Genomic DNA, 17,573 nt, shown 5'->3' with positions numbered 1-17,573 from the left:
TTGTCTGGCGAGATCCTTACTGCGGTCGCCTAAAGTGATGCTGCTGGATGAAGCAACGGCGTCCATTGACTACAAGTCAGACACCAAGCTACAGCAGACAATCAGGGAAGAATTTTCGGGCAGCACAGTTTTGACCATTGCCCATAGGCTACGGTCAATTATCGACTACGATAAAATTCTGGTGATGGACNTTATCGACTACGATAAAATTCTGGTGATGGACGCAGGAGAAGTCAAGGAGTACGATCACCCATATTCGCTTCTGTTGAACAAGAACAGTATTTTCTACAGTATGTGCGAGGACAGTGGAGAACTGGAGTCGCTATTCCAGCTTGCGAAAGAGTCCCTCGAAAAGAAGCTCAATTCCAAATAAATAATGGTGGTATTAACCCTGCGTCAAACTTAGATAGATACAAGTGGCTGGATTCGGTCATGCATAAGTGATTAAAATCTATAAAGCGTATTCCTTGCACCAGTCTATTGTTAACAACCCATCATCCATAATGTGAACTCTCCGCTTTAACTCGTAGCCCGCAAGTTTCGGGAGCGCCACAAAGTTTAGAAACCAGAAAAAGATGCAAACAGCTATCAGAAATAGTGCTGCGATAGGATATGGTGGCAAATGGCGAACGGAAGCCTCTTGCTGATCGCCGATGAATGGCCCAACCAAAAGGTAAACTGAAAGGACAATGAGGGCCCAAACGCCAATGGAGGATGCACGAATAGCGGCCACTTCATCAATGTTCTTTCTTCGGTAAATAAATAGACCAACTGCGACGAGAAGTATTACCAGTTGATTGGCATAGCCTTCTAATGCCACAAGGTAACTGTACGCACCACCCGCTGACGGAAGAAGTAGGAGCCAAAATGTGGTAAACGCAGCGCACAAGAGCGAAGAAAAGAGTGGTGCACCCCAGGGTTTATTGCTAGCCATTATTTTGCTAAAAGGCAAAAACCCTTCCTTGAAGCATTCTTGATTCATTCTGGAAGTCGAATAAACCACCACGAATAGGTTTGATCCCGCTGATAGGGCGATACCAAATGTGATGAGCTTCCGCCCGATGTTTTCGCCCAGTAGACGGGTAAACAAAATGGATCCAGCCAGCGGGCCAGCCGCCTTGAATTCTTCATAGGTGAAGACCTTCAGATATGCCACATTCAAGGACAAGTAGCAAAATAAACAGAATCCCAGCGATAATGGACCGGCAATTTTAAGAGTCCTGCCTGGATTTTTGATCTCTGATGTAACAGAGTGGACACTATCCCAACCTGCGAAACAGAAAAATGCCTGAATGAAAGCTGTTGTAAGTGAGGATATCGTGATTGTGCTATGACTTTTGGACAAGGACGACAAGTTTAAAATTGGGGTCTTAGGATTCCCGTCCTGTTTCCCATAGAAAGCAACGGCGTATATCCCACTCAAGCTGATGATTAGGGCAAACACCAGCTTGAGACCACCAAGCAGATTTTGGACCTTCACTCCTATTTTCACGGAGTACCCATGAATCAACGCTATGAAAATAACCAAGACAGCACCAATGTAGTTGCACGCCATAGAACTGTCGACGAAATCCTCATCGAAACCGGACCCGTAAAGGACATACTTACCGAAAACGATTGCATTGGACACTGCAATGCCCATAAGCACGGTGTAGGTAGTAAAAGAAACGCTCATCATTCTGACTGGTCTGGTATAGGCTGCCTCAAGAAAGTTCTTCTTCCCGCCCGATCGTGGAATGAGCGAACCGAACTCCAAAAAGAGGTACAAGCCAGCAAACGCCATGATAGCTGCACAACAATAAACGGCAAGAAAAACAGCTGTGTTGCCACCACATCCCACGTAAATACTGCTTGGAGCTGCAAATATCCCGGAACCTATGATTCGCGACACGAAAAGTATGATTGTGGAAAACACTCCAAGATGACGTCCCTGGGGAACTTCATTGTGGAGGCCCACATTTTGATGTTCAATGAGATCAGTGCTCTGCAACGACGAAAAAGAACCATATCTTGATGAGTTTTCTGCAAGATCCTCACCGCTGGACTCCAAATCTTGCGCTTTTTTTAGTGCCAGGGGATCCTGGTCTGTGAGTTCCATTCAGCGACCAGCACTTGTTGTATTCTCGAGGGTTAAAAAGAGAAACAAATCCCAGGAATCTTAGGATTGAAATTTGAATATACCAAGAGTGTGGTATTATATACTGAAGCTATATAAGAGGAACTAAGACTGGTCAAGCGCTCGCAACCATTTGACATTGGTTATCTTATAGCTCCGTCGTATTTACTTATTATTAATTGGATCTCGGAATTAGCTATAAAGCCATAGTTTTATCCAAGTGACTCTTGACTTCAAGAAACAACTCGAAAAACAAACAGTTTTGATGATATATAGAAAGGCAAATTGAGTATCTTAGGTGGATTAGATGTATGCTGGTAGATGAAGACAGTGTTGGACGTGTTTCATGCTTTTTAAACGGATGATTTGAGCCTACAATAAGGCCGGCACGGTATTTCTAGCGCCCATAAATGTCGCTTTTCAAGCGGTTGTTTGTTTTTGCACAAGAAGTGTATTGCAAACGCTTGCAACATGGATAAGGCTATGAGTTCACGCGTATAGGCTCTGAGATTTGCTCAAGAAGGTTAGCCTGACGTGACTGCAGTCTTTTAAGGCCAGGAAACGAGAACGGAGAGCAGAGGGATTTAAGAGGATCTGATTAAGCTTGTACTGGGTATTACAACAAGATGTGCTACTTTGTAGGTTCATTGACCACACGAGTGGATCGATGGCTTGTGTGGTGGTGTGGCACATTCCAGTGCACATTCAATTAGGGGTTTTTTTTATCGCAAGCAAGGATAAGCTGAGTAGAAAAAACTAGTTTTTCCAATAGCTGAACTTCCCGTAACGTTGGACCGTACAGATGCTTTGAACTCTCGGAAAACACCAGTGTGAATTGTGTGACCGTATCTCAAATGGTGTTCGATGACCATCACGTGATATTTTTTTCGCTGCGCATTCAAATCATTGACTCCATCACCACCATATTAATGCTGGCAAACACCCAGCAGATGGATCTGAGAGCTCAAAGCCGAACCGTACATCAACCGGTTGACTTATGAGTAAGACCCAGCTGCCGTACTGGACATCCCAGTTGAGATTAGCATATAGAAACTCGTCACGACAACGAAGATTCACTTACAAGCAAAACGTGGTCAGACTCGAGCGAGAACGAGCTGATGAGCTCTACAACGTGGAAAATGAGCCCGCGCAGCATAAGACGATGATATTGCCCGCCAGGCTTGATAGCATGCCAGTTGCACACTTGCAAGCTGTTTTGTGGGAAGATATCGTTCAAAAACAACCTGTGGAACTGCAATTTGAACTGCCCCACGCCCATCATTTACAAGGTCAAGCCATTAACAACTGGGCATCCATAAGAAGTTTCTTCAAAAATCGAATTGCATCAGTTTACTCTAAGCCAGAAGCTGAAGGAATTTATTTGAAGGATGACATGAAGTGGGATCGGATTTTAAAAATTACAACCTCTCAAGGCGCACATATCGAGGTTCTGTGGCCGCCTTTGGAGTCTTCCCTAGCGTGCAGGGCCATTGGCGTCTTTGATAGTGAAATGTACGATAAATTCAAACATCATACTGTTGCTCACCCAGTGACGGGCGAAAATTTGCGAATTTTGAAGATCCCAACTGCTTCTGGTGTCAATACGAATTTCGTGGCATTGGCCCCACAACTCGATCGGTCCAAGTGTGAACCAGTCGCACACCTACTCGGTGCGGCAGCTGTGATTCCATCACGTCGTTGTAGCTCCGTGGAGATCGAGAAAGTCAAAAAATTATGTGTGAATGAGGATCATGTTGAAATGAGCAAGAAAACTCGCCATATTTCGTTCATACCCGCCGAGGGCTTTGAGAGTGATTTGAAAAGCACGTCGAGAATATTCAGAGCTCTCGAAACGGGCTCCTTTTTCATATCAGAATCTATGAAGAGAAGCATGTGTTCAGCCGATATTCTGCGGGCGACGATTCTTTCAAACAGTATTACGGAAAAACAGCTCAAAGCAGAGTACTGCAAGATTTCTGTTCTCTACAGCATCTTCGAAAATTTTCGAAGGATTCAAAGGCGACTGCGGAACGATGAAGTCGGTTCGAAATCGCTACCTTTGATGCCTTGGGACGTCAATATTCTGAAAGACTTGCACGAATTAAACGAAAGTTATCTTGACAAGGATGTTAATGAGCTTGTAAAGGGGAAAGGTCGCTTCGACAATTTTCTATCTCGTCTCAATACCTACAATGTTATCCTCAACGCAGAATTGCGAAGCGCAGCCAAGGGCACCTCAAAGATTAGTGTCGAACGCCAGTATCTCATGACTCAGGTTTTGGGTACCCTCTTGTCGAAATGTTGTGTTATAAAGGACATCTACCCCAATCTGTTTTTTGAAATTGGGCGATTTACGAACCATTTGGACGCTGTAACTTCCATCAGCCAGGATGCGGACGCTTCTGAAACGGGAAAACGAATCGTAGAGACGATTCAGGCCATCCTAGACTTCGAAACGAAAATCCTGGGACCGGACGGTACATCACGAGGCCATAAACTGGTTTTGCTAGTCCCACAAACTCTACCGCCCGATATTGCGCGCTTGTACCAATTCAGCACAAGACTTGAACTTCAGATAACAACTTCATTGGATGCTGTTCGGAAAGTGCGTAATACAGAATGCATTTTGAAGAAGAGTATTGATTACGACACGAACATTTACTTGTATGAAAAGAAGCGGGTAGACCTCAACGTCAACGAGCTACTCGAAAGTCTGGCAAAGGATGCCGGATCGTCATGATGTATAGCGTGTTTTATTGAAATGATTAATGAACAGTTTAGATAGTTGAAGCGACCACTGAGCCAGCAGTGTGTATATATATGCGTGCGTGTGTGTGTGTGTGTGTGTGTGTGTGTGTGTGTGTGCTCCGAAATCGACAGAATTTTCGGTGGTTGCGAAATAATCCAAATTTGCACGCTTCGGCTGGAACAGGGTTCCTCTTCAATCACATTGCGAAAGCCACCTAGAGACACCACCATCTCATATCATTCTGCTCTCCTCCTGGGCTCTAATCTTGAATTCCAGAGATCTCACACGCCGCTCGGTGTCATTCCAAAAATTGTTGCTTCTCACGTTTAGATCCACAAACCGTTGGAGCAAGCTCATAGTTCCAACTATCAGCTGAGATACCTGTACGAACTGCAGTGGAAGCGTCGACAGCTTTATGCTACCGCTAGCTACACTGCTATCGATGATCCCACACGAGAGCACGTGATCCAGATCTTCATCCCGATACCAAAGTTCAAGCTCTTGCAGCTGTCGCAGAATCTCAGCAAGCGATTCTTGACACGTTTCCAGCTCGGTTTTTTCGGTTTGGGACATTTGAACATTGCCGTTCCCACCGTATTTCTCTAAAAGTCGCCAAACCATTCTTGAGCACGTGGTTCCATCCCCACACATCCGTCTGACTTCGTTCGAAAGCGCTTGTAACTTTTTCAGAACAGTCTCAGACTCTCCATCTTCTAAGTATCCTGTGATTTGCTCAATGCGGTCTAAACGCTCCTGTAATGCTTCCAAACTCTCTTTCATCTCGTCCTATTTCTTAAGTATCTATCTCTACTCCCAGGAATTTGTTAATAGGTTCTGGAAGGCCAATATTTCAGTACTCAGAATCTGAAAAAAATTCGAGATTCCGGGTAACCCCTTTCACTGGTATATATATACGATTTTTCCCCTATAGAGACCCCTTTTTGACGAACCCCATATCACTTGTTTGAACCAGACTGACGAACCAAGCGTTAAAAACAATCAATTAATCGACAATGTCTAGATCTGGGTATGTTGGGGAGTAGAGGATAGTGTCATCCGCGTTAAGTGCGGTGAAAGGCGAGCAGAAACAAGCAAAAGCGGTCCAAATTGAAGAATTTAAGCGTCAGCAAATTGAGAAAACAAGATTCATGCGCGATTTGTGAGCTAGAAAGATCTTATTGAACGGTAATTTCGTTTTGTCACAGACCTGTTGATGATTGCAAGTGATTGATTTACCAAGTCAACCGTTCAGCCTTGTTTTTTTTTTTTGGTCTTGTTTGGTTTCAATTCGACTGCTGCCAAAAAGCTGGTTTTCTTTCGTACCCTTTTTTTTTCGGTTCCATCTCAGACTTTAGGGTTTTTACTAACATCCATCAGTGTTGCCGTCGCAGACGAATCTATGAAAGCGTTCAACGACTTGAAGTTGGGCAAAAAATACAAGTTTGTCTTGTACGGTCTTAACGACAGCAAAACGGAAATTATCGTCAAGGAGACTTCCGATGCCCAAGATTACGACGCTTTCCTAGAAAAACTGCCCGAAGATGACTGTTTGTACGCAGTTTACGACTTTGAATACGAAATCGGTGGTAACGAAGGCAAAAGATCCAAGATCATCTTCTACACCTGGTCTCCTGACACTGCACCAGTCAGAGCCAAGATGGTGTACGCTTCTTCAAAAGACGCACTTAGAAGAGCGTTGAACGGTGTTTCTACCGACATTCAAGGTACGGATTTCTCCGAAGTGGCCTATGAATCTGTCTTGGACAGAGTCAGCAAAGGTGCCGGTTCTCACTAAGCTCTTCAACGTTTAAACTGTTATCAGATGGCTATATAGAAAGCTTCACGTAAAATAAAAACATTAACACACCTAATTATCGTTTTTCTATACTCCCTGTCGACGTCTGTAATAATGCGTTAAGCTCATTTGATTAAGCTGCCTTCTTCTCGAAAAAAAATGCCTCTTGCGATGTGGGCGACGTCCATACCAACCTGTCAATGACAGTACCCGCAATAATGAATTTCTTGATTCCCCAATCCCCCTTACCGTATATCTCAGGTATCTTGGTAGTAATTTGAGGGAATAGACTTTTGTAGAAGGGCATGTATTCCTGAACGTCCTCTTTTTCTACAACGATTGTGGCTGCGACATCTTGAAAAGTAGCGTCAATAAACTCTGGAACTTTATACTGTAATCCCCCATTAGTATTTCTCACGATCCATAAAAGAAGGGCTTGCTGCAAAAATCCCTTCGCAAGTAAATCATCATACTTAGCGACCCCGAAGGTGAGGGTCAAGCTGTTAACGAACGGTGTGTCTGATTTGAAAAGAGTCTTGAATGAAATAGGCTTGGCTTCTTTTATAATTTTCTTTTGGTACTTTTTGATGCTGTCTGAAGCTTCTTGGTAAATTCTCTTCTGTCCTGTAATGTAAGCTTTCGCAGACTTTGATTTTTCTGGGGACCCTAAAGAATCTTTCAACTTAGACGCGTCTTTGAAAAAACTCAGTTTTTGGTCTAAGATACCATTTAATTGTACGGTACCTTCCAATTGGCTTCTGGTTGTTGGGAAAGGCTCCGAGGTGAGCTTATTCATAACTCCAAATACTTTCGTGAGCTGTGCAGGAAGTGGTGATTGCACTGATAATGTGAAGTTTACAGAGCTGTCACCCGTACTGACATCGTCCAGCTTAATGCCCATTTTATGAAAGGTGCCTAGTTGGTCTTGAGGGAACCTTAGCGTTAAAGTAGTGGTGTCAAATGCATTATTGGGCGATGCGAAGCCATAACCCATTAGCAGTTCTTCATTTGATTTGTCTCCATAGTTATTGAAGATCTCGTCACCTGCTGAGAGTTTCTCATCGGTTGTGAACGTCACTGCATTTTCCGTCAAGTTGTCTTTCCAGCTGACCTTCTTTCCATTTGCATGATTGAGAAGATCAACAACAGGAAACAAAAAGGCCTGGTTGACGTTGTCAATTGCACTACCTTCTAAAATCAGTTCGGGAAAAGCACGGGAAGAGAAAATGTATGAAGCCCACAAGTATGCCTCGAAGCTGTGCCACTTGGGCGAATTGGACCTTTCCAATATGTCTGTGATATCCGATTTGGGACTCGAGGCCGATTCCAAATAAAATTGAGTATCCTCTTCATCAGTAGCATTCACGCTTGTTGCAACATTGAACCATTCACTGACCAGGCTTTTCAAATTCCGCTTGGTCTTGATCAAGAGCTCTGTGCCTTTCAAAGCAGCAAGCTCCTGAGCAGTCCAAAAGTAGGGCGAGCTAATGGTATTGACGTTTGGGAGAATATCCAAGTACGGTTTGAAGAACGCAGATTTTTGGCATGTATTATCAAACTTCAATTTGGCCAGATACAGTTGCAAAAGCGCATTTGGATTACCGTCGGAGGAAGGCTTTACGCCGAAATGCTCCTCTGCCAAGCTGCGTCGTAGAAGCAGTATTTTAGGAATCTTGAATAATGGATCGCTGCTTTTTATCGACTTTCTAGCAATCGCATGGACACCGGTTAAGGCATTTTCTTTGAATTCGATTTTATCATCGATGTAAGCTCCGTTATCTTGCGCCCATTGGACGAAGTGTTCTACGGCACCACCACTCATCTTGCTCTTGTTTTCATTAATCGTGAACCTTCTTTGCTCTAACATCTTGATCTTTTCTTGAGTCGATGAGCTTCACTCGTGTGTGAGTATTATTACTACAGAACTCTTAAAATCCAAAAAGTTCAAAAGTTTGAATCACAAGAGGTCAAAAGTAGTCTGGAAAAGCTTTGAAGAACTGCGTTATCTTATTAGAGCGATGGATAGTTATTCAGGAAACTCATCACCATTTCATCGTTGTTATTTCATGTTTATAATTAGTTTGATTCATAATAGTGTGACAGAATCAATCAAAAGGACGCATGGTCTTTGATTACCAGCTCACCATCTCAGCCGAATTGGCAGTTGCTACATTTTGAACGGGAATTGAAGCTTGTCAGCGATTGATCGCGAGCGCGCAACTATGATATTTATAGCATGTTTGACAGACTCCGGCTAAGCAAGTTTGAAAATGTTGGTACCCATTGAAATCTGGTAGTTGGGTCTCTTAACATAATCTGAACTCTCGCGCCATGTCCACCAGCTTTTACGGTGAACAGGTTTTCTATACATGGCAGAGAGTATGTCATTTTCTTTCACGCTGTCGCTGACGTTAGTCATCTGGTTAACGATGGCGACAAAAACGTTGAGGAGGGCAGTCAAGTTCTTTAGCATCAACAGCAGACTATGTACACTGCTAGCGCCTGGCTGAAGCAACGTAGATCACACAATCGGGTAGTGTCTATTGAGGATAGCTGATACGAAATTACGGCGACAGCTTAAGGGAAAATGATCAGTGTTAAATGCTAGCTTCTAAGGCCTGAGAATGCCGGCTGAAAACATCTAGCTGACAGAGAAACCAGCGGTAGTTTTTGTCATCTCTAGAAGCTCCTAGGGAGTCTGGGCATCACAACACAATTTTAAAGATCAGGTTTATCAGTTCTTAAAAGGTTCAATAAATAATTTTGAGATAAGACAGCCTTGTCACGTCCTGGGACATCAGGTCTCGTTTCTGGCTATTCGTCTAGTTCAGCAGCTCATGCGAAAATAGAGCACATCATGAGAGCAACCAAAGAGGTCCAGCTCAAACCGGTGACTCCGGAACCACCATGAGAGACGATGGAGGTCAAGTTGTGAGAAGCGCTGGCAGAGATAGAAGAACCGCTAGCAGAAGCAGAGGAACCGGTAACAGAAGCAGACTTCTGGACATCAGAGCTAGCAATGGTGACAGCATCAGTCAAGGACGCAGCGGATTGAGTAGTGGTGGTCGATGTGAAGTAGCTGGCGGAAGCTTGAGCAGAGTACTCAGAACCCCACACAGACACAATCTTTGGTAGAACGCCCTTACCGTTCTTGTTGATGGCAGTGACATTAGGAGCTGGGAGGGCGATTTGATCGTCGAGCAAGTAACCAGTGTAAGTTTGGTTGTTGACTTTGTATGTGGTGTCAACAGCCATGTTGGTAATATTGGTGGCATTGGCAATTAGCTGGAACACGTTAGCGTCGACGTCGTGACGGCCCAAACTTGGCAAGTTCCAGTTGGCCTCAACGGACGACAGTAGCGAGTAGTGGTCGTAGTAGGTAGAGTCGGTAGTACCATGCAATTTTTCTGGCACGGCGCCACCAAGCAAGATGGTGAAGACCTTGTTCTTGATGGAGTAGGTTTCATTTTCATCAAAGGTTAGGACAACCAAGGTGTTTTCCATGAAGTACTCGTTGGACAACAAAGGCTCTAGGAACCCACGAGCCCAGGCACCAGCGACCTTGATGGTGGTATCGTGACCGTCGTTGGTCATGTTAGGAGTGATGAAACTCCACTGTGGCAAAGTGGAGCCGTTCACGTCACGGTAGAACTCGGTGAAGTTCTTAATGTTGGCGAGACGGTCAGCGTCGTTGGTGACGGATTCGTACAAGACCAATGGGTTGTGTTTTCTGACGTAGTCGTTGGCAAAGGTCTCCTGGTTGGAGTAGTTGAACCCTTGGAACCCAGTGTATGGCAAATGTTCCTGGTACTCGGCCCACGAGATGTTTTTGGTGTCGAGCAAGTCGACAACGGTGGAGACGTTGGATGGGAGCGTAATGAAACGGTCATCGTCGAGGGAGAAATAGTCACCACCGGCAGAAGCCAAATAGTTGGGTTCTGAAGGGTGGGTCAACGCCCAGTAGTTGTCCAAAGTGATACCCTTAGTTGCCAACCATGCCAAGTTTTCATCACCGGCGGCTTTGTCGTAGTCGGTGTTTTCCAGCCAGATCTGGAAAATACGGTTGGCTGCAGCTCCAGTGACATTGGAAGTGCGGTGGTTCGAGGTGGCCTTGGCTGCGTCCTGCGCAATTTGCGACGCCGAAGGACTGTACGTGGAGTACGTTCTTGGCTGATAAGAGCTGCTCGAAGAAGCAGAGCTGGCGGCATTGGCGGTAGCCAATGCCATGGTCAAAAGGCCGGCTTGGTTGCTGAATTTCATACCTGAGAGGGCTTGGCTGGATGACGATGAGCAATGGAGAGCTTCGAGAGTGAACAAAAAACCTCTGCGGAATCCTATTTTTCAAGGCGGCAAAAAGAGCCTTCTTATATACTTCTACACTACGCCAAGCATCCTACGCCGCACACACTATTACATCGGTCCAAGACGGCCTTAATACCGTTCCACGTGGAGTCTTTTCCATCGCTGAATGGCATGGCCCTAGGGCATCATCATTTACTTACTACATGTTCAATTAATTAGAACATCACAACTTCCACTGCAGGGTTTTAATTATATTGGATTCATAACTAAATAGCATACGCGTGGCAAAGAGTCGCAGAAGCATCGCAGAGGCATCGCAGAAGCATCGCAGATATGAATCCCACTAAACAAGCATAGCGTGTGCCACCGCTGCAATTACTACCGGACACAGTGGTACGACTATCTCTGTTGAAAAAAGACGGTTTTTACCTTGTTCGGCACATGTCTCTTTAGACGGGTGTGTCGCTGCTCCATATCATTACGTACCGTGCTGACGCCGCAGTATGGTGAGCGTATTTCGTATTTTCCACCGAGACAATTTGAGAGCCTAATTTGATGCTTCACGTTTTCTTCATCATTCTCATGGTGTCCCTATTGTGTGCATGCGTTTCTGTTGTTTCCTTAATTCCGTCGGGTTCCGAGCGCTTCTACTCTCACTCTTCTTCCCACATGGCCCTTATTTACGCACATGGGCCAAGATCATTTTTTCTGCATACGACGACGATGCGATGCGAGAGTAATTCTCGGCAGTGGGTATTATCAGCATTGGCAGCGTGTGTTTGGGAATATATGTAGTGTACGCACCGAAAGTAAGCGATGGACGTAAGAAGGGAAGGAATTTCGGTGTTCCGAAAAATTCGCAGTTCCGAAGAGAAATCGGGATATCTCGGTGGTGGAATTGTCGTGTAAAGAGATAACTCTCGGCTCATATGTTTCATAATACTCTGAATAACGACGACCACGACGACGACGACGACATGGGTAATAATTCCAAGATCACATTACAGGTAGAGCGTGTCGCCTTAGAAGACTGGGAAGAACAGCGGCCACAAAACGTAAAAACCAAAACTGGCTGTCTGGCGTATGGCAAGAACAAGCCCAAGCTTCTGTTGCTGGCGCAGCTCTTTTTCTGCGTAGTGGTGCCCTGTCTGACTGTGGCATTGTGCGTGACTCAGACAAATTTTGGGAATGGAGTTCTGAACGCTGACGACAGCAAAAGAAATAGTGACAGCGCGCTTCCCTCGTGGCGTCTCGATACCCAGAAGAACTATACCGTCGATTTGGACTACTGGAAGTCCCAGACGCCCGGCGTGGACCGTCATTACTATTTGAACGTATCGGTGGTGGCAGAGGTCGCTTTGGACGGCATTGTGCGGAACGTCACTGTCATCAACGGCCAGTATCCGGGTCCGTTGATAGAGGCCAATGCTGGCGATACCTTGATATTGCACGTTCAAGCCCAGGGCATCCCTACCACGATTCACTGTCACGGGCTGTTTTTCAACAAGAACGAGAGCTTCTACGACGGCGCAGCGTCCATCAATCAGTGTCCCATCGACGCCAATAACGGGACGTTCGACTACCGGATTCAACTCGACGAAAACCAAAGCGGCACGTACTGGTATCACTCGCATTACGGCACGCAGCAGGCAGATGGTGTTTTTGGACCTTTGGTAATTCACTCAGCACACGAACGACAGCTCATTGACGACGACTACGACGCAGAGGTAGTCGTGATGGTCAACGACTACTACCACGATACCGCCAATGCTTACCTGCCAGAATATCTAGGGCCCAACAACGAGAACACCGAACCCACCCCGGATAGTGGCTTGATCCAGGGCACTAACAATTTCAATTACGATTCCGCGACCTACGTCGTGCCCAACGGGAACTCGGACGATCAGCAAACGGCCCCACAATTCATCCCACAATCCCAGGCCACGCTCAATTTCGACCCAAGCAAAAGATATCTTATCCGTCTTATCAACGCTGGGTTTTACGCACCCTTCAACTTCGCCATTGACGGCCATAAGCTGAAAATGGTAGAGGCAGACGGCACTGTCACCGAGCCTTTAACCCTCGAATCTATCGACATGTCTGTTGCCCAACGTTATTCATTTATTTTGGAGCCTCAGGAAGCGCATTTATCGCAATATTGGATGCGTGTAAGGTTCAATGGTTTCTGCTTCGCTGAGAGTAATCCTAACCTGAATACGTCAGTGAGTGCTATTATAAACTACGAACAGTCAAGTAAAGCAGTTCCTGACAGCGAAAGCTGGCCCTACAATGGTGGGGATACACGTTGTCGAGATTTCAATCAAACTCAGATCAAAACACTAAATGGGCAGGTCCCACGAGTCGAAAATGGCTCCACCAGGCCCGACATCATGATAGATTTGGATGTTGCATTTTTGATCAAGGGAAATCAGCTCGATCGAGGTTATTTCAACGACATGACATTTACACCACTTCCCAATTCTTCTACCATGAATGAATTGGCGACGTCACCAAACGATAACCAAATAAGACATTTACAAAATTCCCAATTGGAAACTAGAAATGAGGGTCAATATTTGATCAACTTGGACAAGCGTGGTACTATTGTTGACCTCATAGTTAACAACTACGACGATGGCGCTCATCCTTTCCACCTCCATGGACATAAGTTTTGGGTTTTAGTGAGTGCTGATCGTGGATATTTTAGTAAATCCTCCTATGACAATGAAAATAGCGAGATGGACTTTTCCAACCCGATCGAAAGAGACGTGTTGAATGTATCTGGTTTTGGTTACGCTGTTATAAGATTTGTTGTTGATAATCCTGGCGTTTGGCCGTTCCATTGCCATATTGGATGGCACATGGAAAGCGGGCTGCTGTTGCAAGTGAATGAGCTGCAATCAGAATATTCGGCATGGACACACATTCCCTCGGTGTGGAACGAAATGTGTCAATCCTCCACCGACTAAAGGCTGTGAGAAATGTGATCGCTCTAGGAACTGGAGACCCAACGCCTCAGCTTTTTACAGTCCTCTTTTTGCATGTAATCAGGTCATAAGTTAGTTATAAATGTATCGGTATAAAAAGGTGTTTGCTTTGAACAAACTGGGGAGAGTCCAAATCAGTGTAAGACATCGAAATCAAAATCAATTTCGCCGTCAGTCGAAGAGCTCGTATAATCCGGAAAAAGCTGTGCAAATCTTGCATCTAATTGTCCGTTGAGGCCTGTCAAAGAATCTGTTAAAATGGATTCAAACGACTCATGGGACAAAGAGGGTGATAGCTCATCGATCCCGGTGCTAAACGCACCGGTGTATTCCTCAAGTAGAGAATCCGGAAGAATGCCAACTGTGACATCATCTGAAAAATCGGAAGAACTAGAGTTTACATCTCTGAGTGTATCGTCCAATGACCTGCATATTTGATCACACCAGTCAAGCTTAAACGGAAAAGCCTGAGCAGCTTGTAGAAATTTCTGGTGCAGCTCAGTAATTTCAATGTGCCTGTTTTCCCTTGCATATCTAGAAGACATGGTTAGAACATAAGAGGCCAGCGATTTGAGGCAAAAAACGGTTTGGGAGAGATATGAATAACGATGAGTAGCGACAATGGAGAGAAAGTTCAGAAAATATTCTAAAAGCTCATCAAACAAATCCTGTAGTCTTTTCCTGAGAAAGCGTGTGTCACGGACATGAAACTCCTCTTGCAAAAACTGCATTATGAGTAGGTTGAAGTCTGTGGTCGCGAAACTCAAACGGCAGCTAGCCATCAAAGCACCTTCTTGATTGGTGTCATGTGTCTGGTTCTTACTGCAACTTGACAAAGAAACCATATCTTCTTCCAAGGCATCGGACGCTGTCACAACAGAATTCCAAACATTCGATAGATTAGTATTGAAGCGGTAGGAAATAGCTAGTGGTGAATTGTCGGTTGGAACCTCCTTATCAAACATTTTGATGAAGTGTTCATGGAAAGCTGCGGGTTCTGCGAGGACTACGCATCCCATCCACAGATTTTGTCGCAACTTGTTGTTGACCAAACAACTCGCAGGAGTGAAGAGTCCCAGTTCCAAAGCCATTCGGCAAATGTCGTTGGACAATCTTGTCTTAGAAGTTGGGCAGAGTCTGAGCGGACTCGAATAGAGTTGTAAGTATAGCAAACAGGCCAAATTTTCTTCACTCGGGTCTGATGCAATTCTCGCTCGCTGAATCCACCCGTCAATCAGATCAGGATCGATAGCCAGTTTTTCGGTGAGACAAAGCATTAGGAATGTCATAATGAGGAAACATATCTGGGTAGTGCTTGCTTCAGTTAAGGAAGGATCGTGAATTAAGCCTTCGTGAATTTCTTCAAAAGTAGTGATATTGTAAAATGGATAATTTTGGTAGTAATTTGTTTCGAACGCGAGCTTGTTTTCGCGTAAAATTTGTGGTTCGGGAAGGATTCTTCTCATACTGAGCAAGATATCTTCGTTGCGGTTTGGTAGTTTTGGAAATTCATTTTCTTGCACAAACAGGTCTTCCACGCGTATCTTCGAAAGCGGATCACGAGCGAACAACGCCAGGTCACTGAAAGGAGCGTAGTACGTCCTCCAAACGCCATGGACATTTATGGGACGGACCAGATTGGTCCAACAGATATTACGCTTCTTGGGCATTTGTACTGGTATAGACGCCTGTGCATCACTCAAAGCTTTGGTGCATGCGGCTAATTGGGCTTTCACGTAAGTGAGCTCTGCTTCCAGTGCTTTGACGGTTGTAGGATCGCGAGTGCTTTGTCGAAACGGTGTGTAGACGCACTGTAGACCGAGCTTCGTGCAGCGAGTACAAGAAGGCTTGTCTTTGCTGCATTTCAGCTTTCGGAGACGGCAATGGTCGCAGACGTGTGAGATTCTGTGCGGTTTGGAAGCTTTACTTGGGGGCTTCATTGGGTTGTGCTGATTCGTTCTTATTATTGTGCTTATAGTTGTAGTTCTTGATTGTTATGGTGTTGTTAAGTGATTGACAGAGTAGTAAGCGAGCAAAAACGAGCTTTCCCCCATGGTTTCCCGCCCAGCAAAAAAGAACAGCTTCAACAATAGCAGGCCGCTAGCGGCTAGCTAATTGTTCAAAAGCTCATCCCTAGCGTTGGGCAAAAACGATCCAGAAAAAAAAAGCCAGCATTTGCGAGAGGTAATCCGGTAGCCAAAAATCAGAGGTGTGTGACAACTGGGAACACACCGTGAGTGAGTGTCACAACTTTCACGGTGGAAAGCTGCGAGTTTAGAATTTTGACAGTTTGTCCGGAACAGGCGCACATGATTAACTGGAAATAGTATTAATGTGCTGAAGTGGGAGTAAAGTCGACAAAAAACGCTAAAATAGTTTTCGACTTGATACTAGATCTGTTTCTAATTGCGGATCTTGGAGTAACTGAGTATTCCTAGTGGACTATGAATGCTTGCTGTACTACGAGTGTAGTTCAAGATGCCAAGATTTCTACATTTGTCCTTCATTTATATATATGTGGGCCCTTATAATCTCTAGCTCTTCGTCTAGAGTGACGAGGCCTTGAACGGCACGTAGACCACCTCGGCCGAAGCGCTTTTTCGATGATAACATGTGGAAGAGGCCTGGCTGGCCAAGCAATTGTTTTGATTGGTCTAGTTGAAGGTTTTAGGGCTCTTAAAGACGTTAAGTACTCGGCTAGGGGACTGTGAACTTATAGTTCGTTCTATATGGTTTTTATTGGGTAGGGTGGTTTTAGGGGGTAATGGGAGTTTTACAAAGAGGATGAATGTGCGAATGGTGTAAGGAGTCATTGTGAGGAACAAGTGCTCAAAAGAATGGGGTTTATAAACTTGTGACTGTTTGTTTGTTGGTTGTGTCTTATCTTGTTCTTGTTGAATGTTAGTATATCAAATGAAATAATGAAACCCAATGTAAAACCAATTTATTGATATACAATGAGGTGTTAGAATGGAACAAAGTGACAGAGATGAACAATGGGCTATCTTTAAAAGAGTTTGAAACACTTTATCTTCAAAACAAAATACGTCGAATGTTTGCAATCTGTGATCTGTTACAAAACCGCTTTTCGGCGTTTTGATGACATTGTCCTTGTCTCGGCAGTTAATTATAGAAAGAACTATGCTCGTTTAGAGTGACAACCAGGTTGGGATACGGGTTATGAGTGTAGCCATTATCAGATTGTTACAGATTAAAAGCCACTTAGGCCTCATCTCGGTTTAATTATACAGATCTATCTAATTCTGCTTATGTGTGAACATCCTTTACTTGGAATTGAGTTTCTTCACGAATGACTCTTTCGCCAGCTGGAGTAGCGACTCCAGTTCCCCACTGTCCTCGCACATACTGTAGAAAATACTGTTCTTGTTCAACAGAAGCGAATATGGGTGATCGTACTCCTTGACTTCTCCTGCATCCATCACCAAAATCTTATCGTAGTCGATGATGGATCTTAGCCTATGGGCAATGGTCAAAACCGTGCTGCCCGAGAATTCTTCCCTGATTGTCTGCTGTAGCTTGGTGTCTGAATTGTAGTCAATGGACGCCGTTGCTTCATCCAGCAGCATCACTTTAGGCGACCGCAGTAAGGATCTCGCCAGACAA

General features: G+C 44.8%; 9 protein-coding genes and 1 pseudogene across 10 annotated transcripts; 4 read left to right on the top strand and 6 right to left on the bottom strand.

The window, feature by feature from the left end:
• Position 1: 1 nt before the first annotated feature.
• LALA0_S21e00298g lies at positions 2 to 373 on the top strand (annotated as a pseudogene). Its single transcript is given in 2 exon segments — positions 2 to 190; positions 194 to 373. Coding segments are annotated over 2 exon segments (369 nt in total).
• Positions 374 to 451: 78 nt separating this feature from the next.
• Positions 452 to 2,098, bottom strand: MUP3 (LALA0S21e00276g1_1; the record flags this gene model as incomplete). Its single annotated transcript, XM_022771387.1, has 1 exon — positions 452 to 2,098. The coding sequence occupies one exon, from the start codon at positions 2,096 to 2,098 to the stop codon at positions 452 to 454; it is 1,647 nt and encodes a 548-aa protein (XP_022631265.1).
• Positions 2,099 to 3,113: 1,015 nt separating this feature from the next.
• CBP2 (LALA0S21e00254g1_1) lies at positions 3,114 to 4,856 on the top strand (the record flags this gene model as incomplete). Its single annotated transcript, XM_022771276.1, has 1 exon — positions 3,114 to 4,856. The coding sequence occupies one exon, from the start codon at positions 3,114 to 3,116 to the stop codon at positions 4,854 to 4,856; it is 1,743 nt and encodes a 580-aa protein (XP_022631264.1).
• Positions 4,857 to 5,096: 240 nt separating this feature from the next.
• On the bottom strand, positions 5,097 to 5,645 carry LDB18 (LALA0S21e00232g1_1; the record flags this gene model as incomplete). Its single annotated transcript, XM_022771165.1, has 1 exon — positions 5,097 to 5,645. One exon carries the CDS (start codon positions 5,643 to 5,645, stop codon positions 5,097 to 5,099), a length of 549 nt encoding a protein of 182 aa, XP_022631263.1.
• A 233-nt stretch (positions 5,646 to 5,878) lies between these two features.
• COF1 (LALA0S21e00210g1_1) lies at positions 5,879 to 6,660 on the top strand (the record flags this gene model as incomplete). The annotated part of the gene is made up of 2 exons (XM_022771054.1): positions 5,879 to 5,892; positions 6,243 to 6,660. 2 exons carry the CDS (start codon positions 5,879 to 5,881, stop codon positions 6,658 to 6,660), a joined length of 432 nt encoding a protein of 143 aa, XP_022631262.1.
• Positions 6,661 to 6,793: 133 nt separating this feature from the next.
• Positions 6,794 to 8,527, bottom strand: EFM1 (LALA0S21e00188g1_1; the record flags this gene model as incomplete). Its single annotated transcript, XM_022770943.1, has 1 exon — positions 6,794 to 8,527. One exon carries the CDS (start codon positions 8,525 to 8,527, stop codon positions 6,794 to 6,796), a length of 1,734 nt encoding a protein of 577 aa, XP_022631261.1.
• A 968-nt stretch (positions 8,528 to 9,495) lies between these two features.
• LALA0_S21e00166g (LALA0S21e00166g1_1) lies at positions 9,496 to 10,920 on the bottom strand (the record flags this gene model as incomplete). The annotated part of the gene is made up of 1 exon (XM_022770832.1): positions 9,496 to 10,920. The coding sequence occupies one exon, from the start codon at positions 10,918 to 10,920 to the stop codon at positions 9,496 to 9,498; it is 1,425 nt and encodes a 474-aa protein (XP_022631260.1).
• A 971-nt stretch (positions 10,921 to 11,891) lies between these two features.
• Positions 11,892 to 13,931, top strand: LALA0_S21e00144g (LALA0S21e00144g1_1; the record flags this gene model as incomplete). The annotated part of the gene is made up of 1 exon (XM_022770721.1): positions 11,892 to 13,931. The coding sequence occupies one exon, from the start codon at positions 11,892 to 11,894 to the stop codon at positions 13,929 to 13,931; it is 2,040 nt and encodes a 679-aa protein (XP_022631259.1).
• Positions 13,932 to 14,083: 152 nt separating this feature from the next.
• Positions 14,084 to 15,889, bottom strand: LALA0_S21e00122g (LALA0S21e00122g1_1; the record flags this gene model as incomplete). The annotated part of the gene is made up of 1 exon (XM_022770610.1): positions 14,084 to 15,889. One exon carries the CDS (start codon positions 15,887 to 15,889, stop codon positions 14,084 to 14,086), a length of 1,806 nt encoding a protein of 601 aa, XP_022631258.1.
• A 1,344-nt stretch (positions 15,890 to 17,233) lies between these two features.
• On the bottom strand, positions 17,234 to 17,536 carry LALA0_S21e00100g (LALA0S21e00100g1_1; the record flags this gene model as incomplete). The annotated part of the gene is made up of 1 exon (XM_022770499.1): positions 17,234 to 17,536. One exon carries the CDS (start codon positions 17,534 to 17,536, stop codon positions 17,234 to 17,236), a length of 303 nt encoding a protein of 100 aa, XP_022631257.1.
• Between the last annotated feature and the right edge of the window lie 37 nt (positions 17,537 to 17,573).

The sequence above is a fragment of the Lachancea lanzarotensis genome, scaffold LALA0S21 (assembly GCF_000938715.1).
Source record: "Lachancea lanzarotensis genome assembly LALA0, scaffold LALA0S21, whole genome shotgun sequence".
In the NCBI taxonomy this organism is placed as follows: Eukaryota; Fungi; Ascomycota; class Saccharomycetes; order Saccharomycetales; family Saccharomycetaceae; genus Lachancea; species Lachancea lanzarotensis.
Note: the sequence above shows the minus strand (reverse complement) of the source record. Positions and strands in the feature narration are given on the sequence as shown.